Source organism: Marmota flaviventris, chromosome 16 (assembly GCF_047511675.1).
Source record: "Marmota flaviventris isolate mMarFla1 chromosome 16, mMarFla1.hap1, whole genome shotgun sequence".
Taxonomy (NCBI): Eukaryota; Metazoa; Chordata; class Mammalia; order Rodentia; family Sciuridae; genus Marmota; species Marmota flaviventris.
In genome coordinates this window covers 25309145-25326473 of record NC_092513.1, presented here as the reverse complement: position 1 = coordinate 25326473, position 17329 = coordinate 25309145, and the positions used below count along the sequence as shown (strand labels likewise).

At 53.7% G+C, this 17329-nt stretch overlaps 1 protein-coding gene across 4 annotated transcripts in view; it reads left to right on the top strand.

Moving 5' to 3' along the window:
* Positions 1-17329, top strand: part of Ctif (cap binding complex dependent translation initiation factor) — a 269043-nt gene that overhangs the window by 70882 nt on the left and 180832 nt on the right. For all 4 annotated transcript variants that reach the window (XM_071602778.1, XM_071602776.1, XM_071602777.1 and 1 more), the window contains 2 exons: positions 15066-15139; positions 16197-16301. In XM_071602778.1, coding sequence (XP_071458879.1) covers positions 15066-15139; positions 16197-16301 — 179 coding nt within the window. The remainder of the gene's footprint in view (positions 1-15065; positions 15140-16196; positions 16302-17329) is intronic.

Genomic DNA, 17329 nt, shown 5'->3' with positions numbered 1-17329 from the left:
TTCTGCCCCAGGTCTGCCGAGGGCTGTGGGGAGTGAGGAGCTTGTGGGAGAAGCTCGGAGGCCTGTCCGCCTCCCCCAGCCCACAACAGTCCTGGGGCCAGACTGGAGCCGCTTCCCAGGTCCGTGGGGAGGGGGAGTGGGGGTCCTGGGTGGCTGTGTGGCTGGGAGGGAAGGGAAGCAGCTGGTCTTTGAGAGCCATCCTGATGACACTCTGCTCCTCACACCTCTGGTGGCCCAGCTGGTCTCACTGACTCCTCACCCCTCCTATGGGAGACTGTGAGGTTAGAAGTTGAAAGAGCCTCTTGCCCCCAGCCCCCGCCCAGCTTCAGACTCTGCCTTCCCAGAAAGCTGAGGGCACCTCACAGGCGCCACAGCCCCTGAGCGCACAGGTAATGCAGGGACTCGTGTTCCAGCCCACTGGCTTGGTCCAGCGTCAGTCTTCGCGCTGATAAAGCCAGGCCTTCGCCGTTCTGCTCGGGGGCCTCCGTTCTGGGTCTCCCTTGGGCTGCAGGGCGCTGCTCCCCGTGGGGTGGCGCCCTGCCCTGCCGTCCTCTCTCATCCTGAGGTTTGTGGTGTGTGTCCGGTGGTGTCTTAGGGCAGAGGTCATAATAACAGCCCTGGAGAGGAGGTCGGGGGCCCAGTGTTTGGGTTTTTGCTGTGCCGCAAATTTGGTGGCAAGTCCTTCCTCCTCAGATGTCAGCTTCCTCGTAGGAAAATCCAGGAGGGCTCATGGCCTCTGAAGGTCCTTCTAGCATCTCCATGCCACTTGCAGATGAGAAAACTGAGACCGAATAAAAATGCCACGGGGCGTCTTTACCCTGCCCTACTACAGTGGGAAGGTGTTTTGTCTCGCTTCCTCCTTGGCCAGAGTCTGTTACCCTCACTGAGGCCCCGAGCTCTTGGCCCAAGGCTTGCACATGAGTTCCTGCCCTTCATTCTGGGGTTCCCCGTAGGATGGTCCTTAACACTCGAGCAGCAAAGGTGGGCTTGGATGTGGGGACTCCAGCACCAGAGAAGGCTGTGGGGCGGGGTCGGAGCCCTTGAATGGAGAACCGGAGAGGCTGGTCAGTGAGCGCTCTCTGTTATTTGGTCAGTAGGTGTCTGGTTCTGGAATTTTCTGGCATGTGGTCTTTTTTCTCTTCCCTTTATCACCTTTTCTGGGCCATCTCCCCACCCTTTTCCTCTGGTCCCAGCACTCCTGACAGGGTCCTCAGGAGCTGAGACAAGGTCCTGTTCCCACCCACCCCTCAGCTTCACCCCTCCCTTCTGAGTGGTCCTTGCTGGGCCTATTTCAGCCACCCAGAGGAGGGTCGAGCCAGGCCGAGGGGCCAGGGCTGGGATGGGCTGCTCCAGCAGGGGTTGTGTGTGGGCTCTTCCATGCCCCAAGCCTCCTGGCACTGCAAGGACCAGCTGGCCCCAATCCCACCTCTGGGAAGCAGCCCAAGAGCTCTGGGGTGAGCAGCTTCTGCAAAATGAAGTGTCACTGAATATAAAGATGAAACCATAAAAAGCACATATTAGGTCCTTTATTGGCAGGTGGAGCTGAGACCTAGGCTCACTATGGAGGAGGAACCCCCGGCTGGAGGAGCTGGGGTCTCTGAATGTCAACCCACCCATTCCCTGACATGCCCAGAGACAAGGGCTTCTTGGGAGGGGCCCCCACAGGCCATGAGGCCACTGGCATTCCCACTACCCGTGACCTGTCCCATCATCTAATCATCTCAGGGGGAGAAGGTGCAGGAGTGTCCTAGGCCCCCAGGGACACTCACTGTGCAGCCCCGGGCTTGTGCTTGGTTGGTCTCAGGGGCGGGGCCTGCAGTTTCTGCGTTTGGAGAGCATGAGGAAAGCTGGAAATGCTGTTGTCCTGGGTCCAGCTGTCACCCACTGTGCCGTGGGAAGCTGCTTGGAGCCTAGGACATATGCAAAGGACATTTATAAGGTGGGATTTCTAAGAGCGTCATTGAGCAGCAGGGGCCTGGTGCTGGGCCCAGACAGGCTTGGTGCCATGCTCTGCCTTCAGGGGCCTCACCCTGAGTTAGAAGGATGAGAACCAGGGGTGATAAATGCCCCGCACACAGCAGGAGATGCAGGAGTCTGCAGGGTGGCCTGGAGGTCAGAAACTAGAGGTCAGAGACCAGGCAGGCTGCACTGGGAGATGAGAAGAGCCACACCCCCTGACGGGCGGCCTCGGTGGGGATCATCCTCATGGGGAGGCACAGCGTCTGGCCCCAATCGAAACGAGGTCTCCTGAGGTCAGAAGTGCCTTGTTTCAGGGACAAGAGGCCTGATGTTGAGACGTCAGGGACTGAATTAATCAGCCGCAGCGTTAGGACAGCATGAACCAGATGGAAGCTGGTTTCTTTTTTGCCATTTGCCTGGATGACATGGCAGTTGTACAGCACGGGCCACCTTCCTTCCTTCGCATTGCTCTGTCCTCTCTAGGGTGTCGCCTGGTCCATGGACCAAGCTCCTGCCCACATCCGTGCTCTGACCAATGGTCTCATCCCCAGGACATCTGACTGCCCTGCTATGGAGCTGCAGTCTCCTGAAGCTCTCTGGGGAGGGATCAGAGCTGGGCAGCATCCTGTTCATGGCCAGGCCACCAAGAAAGTTCCCAGGTAGCTGGTCCGTGACAGCTGGCCTGGCGCATCCGTCTTGCAGAGTTTCTCAGCTGGAGAGAGACTTAGGGAGCTTCCTGCTCAACAGTGCACCGCCAGGTGTGGCTCTGGCCATCCATCCTCCAAGACTCTCTTCAGCCTGGCCACTAGAGGCTAGAGCATGGGACCAACTCATGGGGACAACCTGTCCCCAAGAATACACCCAACTTCTCATTGCACAACCGCCCACCCCTGCCCCAAGCAGACACCCTCGCACTAACTCACCTCACAGACAGTGCTCAGCCAGCTGGTCAACCCCAAGACGGGAGCAAGGGCTGCTTCCATCCCCATCACCCCCGGCCTAGACACACCCCATATCAGGCACTCACAAGTGATGCTCAGGATTGGCACAGGCCTGGCCGCGCTGCCATTCCCTGGTGGGCCCTTTCCTCTGGTTGCACCAACTCTAATGATCTTTCTGGGGCCATTAGGGTCACTGGGTTCCTTTACTCACCCCCAGGCATCCATGGGAGAGAATTTATTGAGGGAGAAAACTGAGGCTAAGCCAAGACAGGGGTGTCTGGCTGCCCTGGTGCGCCCCCCCGCCACTGCCCCGCCTTGGCCATGCATGTCCAGCAAGCGGAGACTGGGGGAGAATGGAGTCCTGCCCTCTGCCCTGCCCAGGTGTGACAACATGGTGTGGGGGAGGGGTGAGTCATGGGCTGGGATGGCTTCCCTATCTGCAGTGGCCTCCTGTCCTCATTCTTTGTTATTTCAACTAATGTCTTACAGAAAAAAAATTCTCTGAATCCTTTCAGAGCCACCAGAGAGCAATGGTAGGTTGAGTCCCATAAGTGGGAGGAAGGGGACCCAAAGAGTCCAGGACAAAAATGATGGGCTATGGACAGTCCAGAAAGTGGGGTTCACCTGAACCTGCATTGTCTGGCAGCCTTAGCCCCACAGACCCATCCATCCGCTCGTCATTGGTTAGGAGGTTGGGAGAGTTGCCAGCCTTTGATGGTAACAGGGGACTGTGCGTAGGTGGGTGAGAGGAAGGCACTGGAAATGAGAGTGCACCCAGCAGAGCACTTAGGACATCTGCCAGGGCGATGGCCGGGATTTAGACTTCAAGAAAGAAACTGCAGGCAGATGAGAGGCTGGGGTCAGGAGCGAGCAGCTCTTGTCCACCTGCAAAGAGGTGCCGAGGAAGGAAACAAATGTGCATGACAGCAGCAGAGCATCTAATTAGACCTTGAGAAGGACATACTGATAAAGGCTGTGCGCAAGGTGGTGGAATCTTTGCTGGGAACCTGACGGGCGTGGCTTCTCACAGCGTTCACTCGAGGCCCTGGGAAAGATGGGGGAGTGTGAGAAATGACTGTCTTGGCTGTCGACCTGTGACCCCACCCTCCCTGGGAAGATAAGTGTGAAGTGAAGTGAAGGACAGTGAAGTGAAGTGACAGGGAAGGAGCCTTGTCCCCAGGGCTGGGGAAACCAGATATTGACCCAGGAGTGACACTGATTCCAAGCACCTCTGCAACAGAGTGAGATGCTAAGCTTCTCCAGAAGTTTCTTTAATGATCTACATTCTGAGTCTCCATGAAATGCCCAACTGGCTCCAAATTGCTGCAGGAAGAAGCACCAGATCTGCATCTTTCCTGATTTCTCTGTCCCTCCCCCACCCCAGACCTGTGTCAACCTGCAGGCTACTTGGGCAGTGCCAGCAGAGACTGGCTCAGGGGGCGGCAAGTGGCAGGAGAGCCTCAGATTCCCTGATGACCACTGGCTCCAGGACAGCTACTGGAAGGACCTTTGTGTCTGTCATCCTGCTGCTCTCCAGTAATTATAAGATTTGATTCGGTGCTGATTTTAAAAATTGTTAGTATAGTCGATACCTCAGTCAAAGTGCCTCGATTTTCAAGGAACTTCTGTGGATATGTAAGAAATGTCACGTATAAATTCATGGCACTGCTCTCTGTTCAGTGCGTGTTTACTGAGCACCTGCTGTGAGCTCAGCAGACACATGTGAGCCGGAACCCTCTAGATCATTGTTTGTAAAGGAGATTCATTAATATGAAACGGGATAGAAGTGGGCGTGTTAAATCCCCCAAAGAGATGTCGTCTTGACCACAGGAACTGCAGTCCTTCTCAAGACTGGTCCTTTGCTCCCCTTTTGGAAGGACTTGAGACTTGATCTGTGCCCTTGGGAATGGGTAGGATCTTTGACCGGGTGGAAGAGAGAAGAACTTATCCAGGACTCGAAGCTGGGCATGAGGACAACAGTTCAGGGAGACCGCAGCTAGGTTAGATGGCTCTTGTCTCGTGTTCCTCGAGTGGTGGGGGAGGAAATGGTGAGTGTAGGGGTATCTGCAGGCCAGGCTGAGGTGTTGACTGCTCTCCAGCCCAGCTCCGGTGTGTGTACCTGGCATATTTTATATTTTTCTGCAGAGTTCCATACTAATAATGTCCGGGTCCTGTATCAGGCAAGATGGCCTAATGCTCCTAAATCTCGGGAACTTTAAACAACCCTGATATCAGGACCCAGATGGGTGGAGCACTTGCCATTTTAGCCAGTCACCGTGACAGAGGGAAAAGAGCTTGGAGGATCTTGCACAGGTGGTCCACACTAGACCCAGGGGCAGTACAGGCCACCCCCACTCTCTGAGTGTCCAGAAGGAGGTGCGTGGCCTGTGCCAACCACAGCAAACTAAGACGTGCAGCCCGGCTGTGCGTCTGGAAGGGAAGAACCCTTCCTGACTAGTTGGTGGCTGACTAGAATGAGTCACACGCCCCGTGTCTAGGAGGGTTTGCAGAGGCCAGGCCTGACCTCCTCCCCTTCTCCTCCACTACATTGCGCCCACAGCTAAGCCGGTGTGCAGCGAACTCTGAAGACATTATGGCTTCCCAGAAGGCAAGAAGCCTGGCGTTCACTAGACCCAGCTTCCCAGCTTGCACTTAGGAGCTCCTCACGTGGCTCTCAAGCTGCTGGACGTTTCTGTCAGGGCAGCTCACTGCTTCAAAAGGCCTCTCAAACACTGTTAGGCAGCTCCGTTGAAAACTTCTGCCTTTGATTCAGACTCAGAACAGCTCACAACAGCAGCTGAAGGGTTGCTTTTATTCCTTTGCCCCTGGCTATTTAGTCTCTTATCCAGTCGCCCATCACAGAAAGTCTCTTCAAGCTAAATGTCCTCATTCCTGCGTGAGGGAATTCCTGTGTCCTGGTTGGTTCATCCCTGTGTATGTGTGCTGATTCTTTCACCCACGGCTCTCCTCAGCAGGTCCTCAGGCCGCCTGGCTGTGCTGGGAAGAGGTGGGGTGGTGAGGGAGGCTGTGCTTCCTGGCTGTGTGGAGGCCGGAGTGGGGAGGACGGGTGCTTCAGCCACAGTGCTAAGGAAGCCTGGGACATGACACAATGGTCCTGTCCCCTGCTGGGTCACTGGCCTAGGAGCATTAAGTGTGTGCTATACCCCCGCCCTCCCCAGACAGGCCTCCCAGAACTGGACACAGCAACCTCTGCTGCTGCTCAGCATGTGGGCCACGCTTTCTCAGAAAATGCCCTCTACCCTGGTCCTCAAGGTGCCCTCTGGATCCAGCTCACTTGGAGAAACAGGCCGCAATGCCACCCATCAATAATGGTGACTGGCTGTTATAGAGAGAGTGGTCAGCTGCTCTCCATTCATTCAGCCACTCACTGGGTGCCTGTGTGTACCGCAGGGAGGTGGATAAGCAGGCACCAGGGGTGGGCACCATGCTGTTGTGGAGGCAGCTCTGTGCTGGGGGTCAGGAGACATGGGCCCAGCCTGGGCTGTGCCTCATTTGTAATTTAGTCATGGACGCAGCAGCCTCCTCTCCCCTAGTAAAAATGGCAAGAAAAACTAGACCGAAGGTCATGCAGATGTTAAAAATACAGACCCGCAGTTCTGCTTCTGGGATCATGGAGAAGGAATTCTTTTCTGTATTCCTTTCTGCCACACACAATTAACGACTCTGCACATTTGAAATAGCACACAAACCAGAGGACTCTGGAAGTTAGAAGAGGAAGGCAGGCAGCTTGGTCCAGAAATGCCCACGGACTCCAGCACAGAAGTCCCAATAAAAGTCTGCTCTATCCAGGCAAAGGACAGGAGAAGAGTAACGTGGCAAGGTAGAAAAACCTCTGGAGGAAATTGCCTGCTCCAGCAGACACCCCAGGAAACTCTGTGGCCCCTGCCCCACCAGCCAGCCAAGACCAGTTGGAGCCCGATTCTACCAATTCTCCCAGGCCAGGCTGGTATGAAGCGCCCCACCCCCACCAGGGCGGTGCAGCCTTCACTACTGCCATCTGGTTAGGAGGCTCCCTACAGCACCCCCTGATGGCACTGAGATTGTAGGGAACCTGAATTTGCCCACCACGGTGGCCGGGAGGCCTCCTCCTTTATTTCATGGGTGGGGGACTGGGGTGCCCCTTTGTGTTGCTCTGTGACAATGAGGCCAACCCCACTGTGGGGTCTGGAGACCCATTAGGACCTGGAACACCTATCTCCACCCAGTAGTCATACAAGTACCCCTCATGGCAACAGAGTAGGCAAGTGGGTGACAGGGCCTGCTACCTCAGTCACAAGGCTGAGTCCTCGTCCGTTTGTCTCCACTGGAGTGGTATCACAAAAACCAGTTAAAACAGAAGTTTAACTGTGATTCAGACTCATAGCATGATCCTAGTTCCCATTGAAAGTCGTTTGTCATACCAAAAATCAGATTTCAAGCGGAAAGAAAAAGACAATCGATTGATGTCAACACCAAGATGCTGAATTAAACTTCATTGAAATTAAACTTTTGCCCTCGTATTACCCTCTGGGGTGCTGGGTTTGTTGTCTCCATTTGGCAAAGCATTGAAGAACAGGACCAAGATAGCGAGCAAACAGCAAGTTTATCGTAAAAGTGACAGAAATAGACTTCTCTGAAGAGAAGGGGCCCCAGAGCTGGGAACCAGGTGGGGGAGTTAGGCTTGTTCTTGTTCCAGTTTCTGCAGTTTCCTTATCTCCTCCCCTGTCCATGCTGTCCTCACCATTATGGAGTAGTGCCCCCTCTGTCCACGCATCTGTGTTAGTGTTTCTGTTGGATCCCCTCTTAGGAGCACAAGTAGAGAAGTGTCTGTCTGATTGGGTCCCCCACCTGTATCATGAGCACTTTCGTCAACCAGGAAGTTGACCTCATAGAAGCCCCTGTCCATGTTCCTTTGGTCTGGCCTGGCCCTGACCACCTCACTCCCACCTCGCTCTGGCTGCCTAAGCCCTTCTACATCTCCCTCAGCCGGAAAGACCATAGTTAAGAGGATAAAAAGACAAGCTGTAGGAAGGGAGGAAATATTTGCAAAACACATAACTGATAAAGGACTGCAGTACCAGTCCCAGGAACTCTCAAAATTTATCGTTAAAAATAATCCAGTTAGAAAATGGACAAAATACACAAAGAGAGATTTTTCACTAAAGGGGATAAACAGATGGCAAATAAACACACGGAAGGATACTTAACACCATTAGTCATTCGGGAAATACAAATTAAAACCACAGTGAGATATTGCTACGCTCTTATCACAATGGCTAAAATGACATACATACAGACATACGATAACAGCCCTGAGTGCTGGTGAGAATGCAGAGAAACGGGACCACTCATACGGGCCTAGTGGGGACGTAAAATGGTACAGCCATTCTGGAAAACAGTTTGTCAGTTTCATTAAAAAACAAAAATGAAACCTGCAAGGAGCATATGATCCAGCAATTGCACTCCTGGGTGTTTATCCCTGAGAAATGAAAACTTCTGTTCACAAAGAAACCTGTACTTAAATGTTTAGAGCAGTTTTATTTTGCAAAAACAGAAAACTGGAAGCTATTGCTGCTGTTCAGCAGGTGAGTGGTAAAACCCGGGGTGGCACTAGGTGATAGACTGGGATGACCTTGGGCAGGCAGCAACCTGCTTGAATCTGCAGACCATTACCTGATTGAAAACAAAGCTAGTCCTCAAAAGTCACATGCTCTGATTCCATTTATATAATGTGCTTTAAATGTCCAAATGATAAAAATGGGGAGCAGGCTAGTGGTTGCCAGGGATTAGGGAAAGGGGGGACGTGGGCGTGGCTTAAGAGGGCAGTGGGAGGAGCCTTAGAGAATGGAACTGTGTGGAAATGGGAGACTTGACCATCCCCATTATTTCATCAAAAGCTGGCCAGGCAACCAGCCAGAAATGGTCTCCAGTGTGGTCCAGGACAGGAACACATAATATGGCCCATTTAAAACCTAAATCACAATCCTGATTAGCAGAGAGAATGGGCAGGAAGTGTTGGGTTAAGAGAAATAGACTTGACTGCAGGATGCAGTCATTATCTCCCACCTCTCCCTGTCCCTTGGGTTTTAATTGAAAGATAAAATGGGCACAGGGAAAGAGACAGGATGAGCAGAAAGATGAGAAGCCCCAGAATGAGAGGAATGGCCTTTCCCTCCCCTGAACTCCACTCTAGTCTTTGCTGTTCTCCTGCCTTAAAGGCTCATGTACTAGAGGAGGATCAAAATGCTGGGGGATTAACTTGCGCTTTCCCATCGGCGTGTGGGGTGCTGTCCTTGGTGCTGAACACACACACACACACACACACACACACACACACACACACACACACAACTGTTTCTCCTTGGGTCCTGCCCTGATGCTCCACCTCTCCATCCACTCTGATGGGGCACATCCAAGTCGCCCTCAAAGCCTGTTTTAGTTTTGACCTGAGAGGTTTGAACTCTGGCTTACAGGAAGCCCCTGTTTGGATCCAGCAGATGACTTTGGGGTCTTTTGGTCCCTGAATGTTTTGCATCATGTAAAAACTCTAATAGTGTGTCCCTCCTGTGCTCCACTTGCCCAACTCCACACACACATACACACTCAGGAACCACCCACTTAGTCCAAATGGTTATGTGACAGATGGGGAAACAGAGCCAGGAGCCAGAGTGATGGTCATGAGGCCTCTGGAATCCTGTCTTTCCGCCCTCCCCCCCACACCGTGTTGCTACCTGGAGGTTTCCCAGATGCTGTCTCCCTGCAGCTTGCAACTCCAGTGGCAGGCATGTTATCACAAGACACCAACCATGCGCCATCTTGAATTGCTCTTTCCATTTCTGGGACTTGCTGTGCAGGGCAGGGACTACAGCTTCAGGCCTTTTGTGTCCACACAGGCAGGCCCCAGCTGGGTTGATGCCCTTATGTGGACAGGTAATAGGGGCAGAGGAGTCAGGGAAGGCATCCTTGGGGAGAAAGGAGAGAAATTGTGTCCATTGTTTAAAAAGATAGTCTTCCTGGTGAGCTCCCCTGGGAACCCTGTCCAGGAAGTGAAGAATCCACATTCACCCCAGGCTTGCCTCTAGATGGGATCTATGGAGCAACATTCTGCCCTGAGATGGAGGGAGCAGCAGAGATTGCACCTCCTGCTTTTCCGTTGCCAAGAGCTGGGCCAGTTGCTCTATGACTGATAGCATGCCAGCTTTTGGGCTTTCAGGACAGGGTCCAGGGCCAAGGGCTGCCACCCTTGCCTCAGCATGACCTTCTGCAGCACACAGGCCGGGCAAGTCTGGACTGGCATGCCCCAGAATTCTCCAGTTGGAATTTCACCCATGACACCCCTGATAATGGGGAGAGTCCTCCTGCTGTTCTGTACCCTATTTAGCCAGTTTCTGCCTCGTTTATAACACACAGCACGGCCCACAGTTGTTATCACACACACCCACACACACATGCACATGATCAAGCAAAAATCACTATGCAGCTGGGTATTCACAAGGAAAACCAGCTGTGCAGAAGAATTCACTGTTTTTCACGACCCCTGACTTGGCAAATCCCCCCTGGGCAGGGACACCCTCTCACCTTGTTGCACTCTTCTGCATGGAGACCCACATACTTAAACACAATTCCATTACCCTCTTTTCTGGTGTCTGCTGCAGGTGATGGACCCCTACATCAGCTCCACCATCCCAAGCATAGGTTCAGAGAAGCCAAATATACTACATAGGGTGGAGGTGTTCCTCCTATGGAAACCTCTGCTGTGGGGTCTGGATTTGCCTGAGGGGGTGTAACTGCATGTGTTGTGGTTAAGACAGAGACTGTGGGCCTGGCTGCCTGTGTTCCCATCTTGGGAACTAGCTCCATGAATGTGAAAGAGTTCACTGTGCCTCTATTTTATCATCAAGAAAATGGGGATAATGAAGGCGACATTGTCTTCCTAGGACAGTGAGGAGTGTGACGTGCCTGGTGGTGCTGTGTTGGTGTCTGTTACTGCCACCATCTGCATTCTTGGCCCTTCTACGAGTCTGTCCTGCCCTGAGTCGGCACGGCTGCGGGGCCCTCCGAGACTGGGCTTGTCTCCCTGGCCATGGGCAGCCTGTTCCATCTTCTTTTCCACGAGGCTTAAAGTGCTCATTATCTCTCTGTGATAGGTTCTGGGAGCGGCTCGGCTCATCCTGGCATGGGTCCCCCTAATTGCCAGTAAAAGGAGCTCTTGTGGAGGATTCGGTGGTGTTTGAGTGCTGAAAACAGTCCACTGGAAGGCTGATTGTTTGTGATCAGGCTTCTCAGAACCTTGGCTCTCAGCAACCTGGGGGCAGGGGCTGCGCGATGGCAGAGCTGGGGAGGAGATTGCCCGGGAGTCAGGGAGGAAGGGGAGATCTTTTTTCCATTGTTTAAAAGGACAACTTTCCCAGGTTATCCTGAGAGGAGGCAATGCTCAGAGAAAAGCCGCAGTCACCAAGGCCAACCGTGTAACTGCAAACCAGAGAGTGTCCCTAAGAAGCCAGCAAGGCTTTGATGGAGAGCTCTCGGGGCCTGGCCAGCTGGCCCACACTGACAGTTAATGAATGCTTTAGGTCCCAAGGATAGGATGAGTGTTGAATGGGCAGGAGGACCTACCAAAAAGTGAAGTCAGGGTTCCCACCACTGAGGGGATGACATCACTTGGGGAACAGGGTGCTAAATGACTGTTTCCCAAAGGGGGTTCCATGGAACCTTAGTTCTGCAAAATTTTCTGTGGAATAAAAAGGAAGTGTAGATAGATTAAGTTTCCAGCCAAATAAAGGTTGAGAAATAATTCATGCTATACTTCTACCTACCTGAAGAGTCAATATCTATCAAAGACCAGTGAAGACACTGAAAGGTTCTGCAATAAAAACTTAGTATCTTTTTTGCACTCAGGGGCATCTGACCACTGAGCCACATCCCCAGCCCTACTTTGTATTTTATTTAGAGACAGGGCCTCACTGAGTTGCCAACAGCACCTCGCTTTTGCTGAGGCTGGCTTTGAACGCATGGTCCTCCTGCTTTAGCCCCCAGAGCCACTGGGATTACAGGCGTGGGCCACGGCACTTGGTAAAACTTGATATTTGAACAATTCATTTCACGTTAACCTCTTAACCATCTTTCAACTCAGTGTGTTCCAAACATTTGATTAGGGAGCCTTTCGAACTCCCTCTACCCCTAAAGGTCTTTCAAACATCCAGCAAAATGAGGGCCATGTTTCTAAAAGAATATTATGGACCATTCTGCCACACTAGATGTAAACCACCACACTCCCTGCCAGTGGCCCCCACCTCCAGGTGGTTCTGATGCACACCAACATTTGGGTTTCTAGATCACCCCAGGGAGCTCTGTGGGGAACTGGCAGGAAGGGAGTGAGCCCCCCCCCGCAGTGCGTGTGAGCTGCTGGGATCCTGCAGCTGGGGCCTGAACCTGGAGGCAGCTGCAGAGCCGCAAGTGGGAAGGCCTGAACTGCACCCTGGCAGGAAGAAAGGCTGTGCAGGGGTGCGGAGGGACCTCCCCTGGCGCTGCTCAGTCAGGGTGACTGTGTAACTGGTTTACACGGCAGTGTCTGTGTGTGGGAATGTATATATGTGTGTATAGTGTGTGTGTCTGTGTGTGTGAGCATGTGTGCATATCCTAGAGTGAGAACGATCCCAGTCACTCAGAACCTAAGGCTTCAGGCTGGTGGTGCTCCTTTTACCCCTGAGGCCCAGGAAAGTTAAGAGACTAGCCTGAGACCCAGGGGACCAGCAGGTGCTCTCTCCCAACAGCCCCTTTGCCATGCCAAGGCCACAACCCACCTCTGAGTCCTTATTACCTCCTGCCTTCCTCTGGGTGCTGAGCACTGGGCCCTTCCCCTGGGAGGCCGGGCCTCTCAACCATTTTTTAGGGCTTTTGTGTTCCTGTCCTCAGGTTAAGTAAAGGCCTGGTCCTCTAGCCAATTGCTCACCCTCTCTGGAAAGCAGTTCGTGCCCACCATGAGGGTCTGGGCCGTCCAGCAGTGTGCAGTGGGAGGCTGGCGGAGGGCAGCCTGCTTGTGAGCTCTGCCCGAGCTGGAGGAAGGTGAAGAGAATTCAAAACAACACTCCCTCCCATTACGGGGCTTCTTCGCCCAGGTGCGGGTCCCGGAGCCTGCCTCTGCTTCTTTCCTAGCAGGAGACAGTAAATACAGAACAGGTATATCCGTGCTCACCTTTCCTCTCCACCCCAGACTTGTCCAGTGGCCTGTTGGGCAGGCATCAGGGTGATGCTGGCCCTGGTCTAGTCAGGTGGGTAGCATCCACTCACATTCAGAGGCACCAGGAGTTAGGACTTAAACATATGACTTTTAGGGGGACACAGTTCAGCCCATAACAATTACTAAGGAGCACTTGTGGGGTCCCAGGTTGGTCCTGAGCAGGTCTAGGTGTGGGTGATATTGGAGACCATCAGCTCACCAGCCCTGCGGCCCCCAGTACACACTCTCCAGCCTGCTGTGCAAACCGAGGCCTTCCAGCCGCCTGGTGGCTGAGTCCTGCTGTGAGCCCTTTCCATATGCTGTTCCCTTTCTTCCCCTTCCCTCTGCTTGCCGGATCCAGGAATGCTTTCCTCTCCTGCTCAGGGGAGTCCTTCCCATGCTCCTTGGGAAAGCATTAGTCTGCTGCAGTGCCTGAGTCAGAGCACAGATCCCACTGTATTGTGATTTTTCATTACGTGTGTGTCATCACACACCATCTTTGTGGACAGGGCCTGGACTTCTCTACCTTTGTGTCTTTGGTGTCTGCCCAGGTTCAGGTCCAGAGCTCATCCAGTGTGTGAGCTAGTGGCCCTGAGAAATGGTGGGTCCAGGGCCAGTCCACTCAAGGTGGATATCAATAGAATCCAGTCCTACAGAAAGGTCCCCAAAATGAAGACTGGGCACTCTACCAGGAATCTAAGAAGGAGGTCATCACACACATAGAGGAGTGTACATATCGTACATGTACAATTCAGTGGACTCTGACAAACTGAACACACCCATGTAATGAGCACCAGATGAAGAAACAATGTAACCAATCCCCAGAAAGCCCCACCCCCTCCTCTTCCATTGACCATTGGAGTTCTGTCACTGTAGGTGGGTGAGTTTGTCTTTCTTGAACTTCTTATGACTTGAAATATATACCCCAAACTCTTTTGGGTCTGGATTCTTTGGTCTCACATTTGTTTGTGGGATTTACTTATGTGGTTGCATGTTGTCTCAAAATTGTCTATTCTCACTGCTGTGTGAAATATTTCAGTCTGAATGAACCATGATTTGCTTAAACCTGACCGGCTGTTGATAGGTGTCTGGGTGGATTCCAGTTTGGAGCTGTTAGGGATAGCGCTTCTCGACCCTTTTATGTCTTTTGGGGAACATCCGTGCACATTTCCGTTGTGTCTATACCTGGGAGTGAATTCCTGGATCACAAGACAGCTTGAGTGGACACAGTACTGTCCTTACAGAGAGTGACCATGGAAACCAGACAGTCGGGGGAGGAGGGAGGAAGGATGTCAGGAACAGAGTCAGAGAGTTGGAGAATGTGTTGGGAAGATCATCAGCACAGGGCAGAGAAACCGAGTCACAGAAGCTGCATGAGCAGAGTGTCCTGTCTCTGGGGGGGGGGGGGGGATCATGTAGGAACCTGGAGGATAAGACGGCAGTGGGTTGACTTAGTGGGAAATTCAGTCACTGGTGCAGCCTCGTTTGGGCTTCTCAGGAGGTAGCCTTAACCCAGAAAATTCAGCCCCTCTGTGGACCCTCCACTGCCCCTGGCTACGTGGAGCCCCTGGCTGGCTGGAAGTGGTGATAGCTTATCAGTGGGCCATACAAGCTCCCGCTGGGTTCAGAGGCTGCAGGGAAAGCACCCTGAGACATGGGTCCCCTGTGCCTGGCCACAGCCTCCATGAAACCTTGTTGAAGTGAGGGTCTGTGCCTCCGCGGAGGCCTGCATTCGCCAGCAGCGTTCTGGTTCTTAATGGTTCACCAGCTGGACACCCACTTAGGTGGCTCTCTCTAGCCTCCAGGCCACCTAGGGTGGCCAGCCATGGGGGACAGGGGACCTCTGCCACCCTCCCAGGCTCAGGCCTTGGGGAGGCCTTCTGCCCACTTGGTTTTTGTGTCCTGGCCAAACAAATAACGTCGGTCCCTTACTCCGTCTCTTCCAGAATGGCAGCAAGGACAGCACTCTGGACATGCTGGGCACAGACATCTGGGCTGCCAACACCTTTGATTCCTTCAGGTAACATCCTCGTCCTCCTTTGTCTGCAGTGAGGGGCTCCGGCTGAGACCCCGGCTTACGTGCCCTCTGTCCTGCCTGGGCTCACAGGACGTCACTGCTGGTCGTCCCCTGATGGAGAAGTGGAGACAGATGCTGTGAAGGAGAGGAGATGAAGGAGGGCGGAGTGGAGGTTCAAACAGAGAGAAAGGAGGGAGAGCGTCAAAGGGGAAGAGAGAAAGGGCGTCAGAAGCAGAGAATCCAGGGCAGGAGGGAAGACAGAAACAGCCTGGGAGAGGGACAGAGGGGACGGAGCAGACCAAGAGCCCGGGGAGGGGCATATGTGGATGACGGACAGTGAAGCTGCAGCCCCACCCCCACCCGAGGAGCCTGGGGAAGAGCGAGGAGTGAGTGGCTCCGACAGGAAGCTTCCCAATGGGCCCGAGGAGTTGGCCAAGGGAGGTGCCCCTGAAGGGCTTGCTGGGGACGTCCTGCCTGGGGTCCACCTCTCCTGTGAGGGGTAATGGCATTGGGCCACAGATGACAGGGTTCCCTAGCTCATCGCTCCCTCAGCGCCAGAGCTGCCCAGCTTCGGGCACCCCCCAGGCCCACCCTGGCAGGGGTGCTGACTTACCCACCAGGGACGCTCCCCTGGGATGGGAGGAACCCACGGAGCTGACCCCTGCTGGCCTCATCACGTCAGAGAAGCTTTGACACCATTTTAAGCCACTTATCAGAGGCTCTGGTGACAGGATTTTGCACCCCCACTTCTCTCTAGCATTCCTCAAATGTAGACTTGAAACGAACCCCGAGGTTGCAGGGGACCCTGTGGGGTGGGTACCAGGCCCACACTCCTGTTAGGGAACATGCATTTTCCTATGGCGGGGTTCAGCAGGCCAGGGCTGGGCACCTCAGGCTCTGTGCTGAGCGGGGGTCTGGCCCCTGCCCTCAGCGAATGGGTGTCTCCCTACTTGCACCCCTCTTATGGAGGACGCTTCCTCCTGGCTCAGCCTCCTGCCTGATCCTCAGTAACCGGGCTCCTTCCCCTGCCTCTCATTTCTCACCCTCCCTCGCCCTCTAGTGGTGCCACCTGGGACCTGCAGCCTGAAAAGCTGGACTTCACCCAGTTCCACCGGAAGGTCCGACACACGCCCAAGCAGCCACTGCCACACATCGACCGCGAAGGGTAAGGGTGGCCACGGGCTCCTCCAGTAGGGTTGGGTGGAGTGGGGGCAGGAGTGTCGGTGCCTGAGTGGGGACTTTGTCCTGCCGCATGAGGACACACAGGTGGTTAATGTCCTCGGTGCTCTCCCTGTCTGGCCCCAGAATAGCAGACTCTCTCCAGAATGCCTCCAACCCTCCCAGTCCCTCCAGCCCACAATGCCTGTCCTGACCGTCCACAGAGGCCCTATTGTCCCCAACTCCGTCCAGTGGGTCTTGAACTTGAGCGTGCGTCCGTCTCACCTGGGGGCTTACTCAAACTGTGCTGGTCCCGTAGGTCTGAAGGGCGGTTGCTGGGAATTTGAATCTCTGACAGGTTCCCAGGGGGTGCTGCTGCGGCTGCCCCCACCTTGGGAGCCACTGGAGTAGTGGCAGACTTCACACTGGTGCGTCTCCGCCACCCCAGCCCCCGCCTTCCCGCCCCCCTCAGCTCCATGCATCAGTGTGGCCTTCCTTTTAAAAGGTGGGCGCAGGGCCTGGGATGCCCTTGGGACACAAAGGTGTCTCCAGCCACCCAGTGGTGTGGGACAAATGTCTGTTCCTTCTAATTCTTATTTAAGTAAAATTGAGGTAATGTAAAATCAACCGTTTGAAAGTGTGCAATTCAGTGGCATTTAGCATATTTACAGTGTTCTGCAGCCACCGCTCTGTCTAGTTCCAAAAGTTTTTCTTTTTCAATATAAAACCTCATACCCATTAAGCAATCCCTCCTCATCCCGTCCCCACCCTTGCCCAGCCCCTGGCAACCACCAATGGGCTGTTTCGAGGAAGTGGCCTTTTCTGAATCAGTGGAATCCTATGAGGCCTGTTGTGTCTGACTTTTTTCACTCAGTGTCATGTTTTTGAGAATCATCTGCCCTGGAGCATGTATCAGACTTCATTCCTTTTCATGGCTGAATACTATTCCACCACATGCTATTTGTTTACCCATTCCCCTGCTGGTGGATATTCGGGTTGTCTCCACTCTTTTGCGGATAACACTGCTGGGAACGT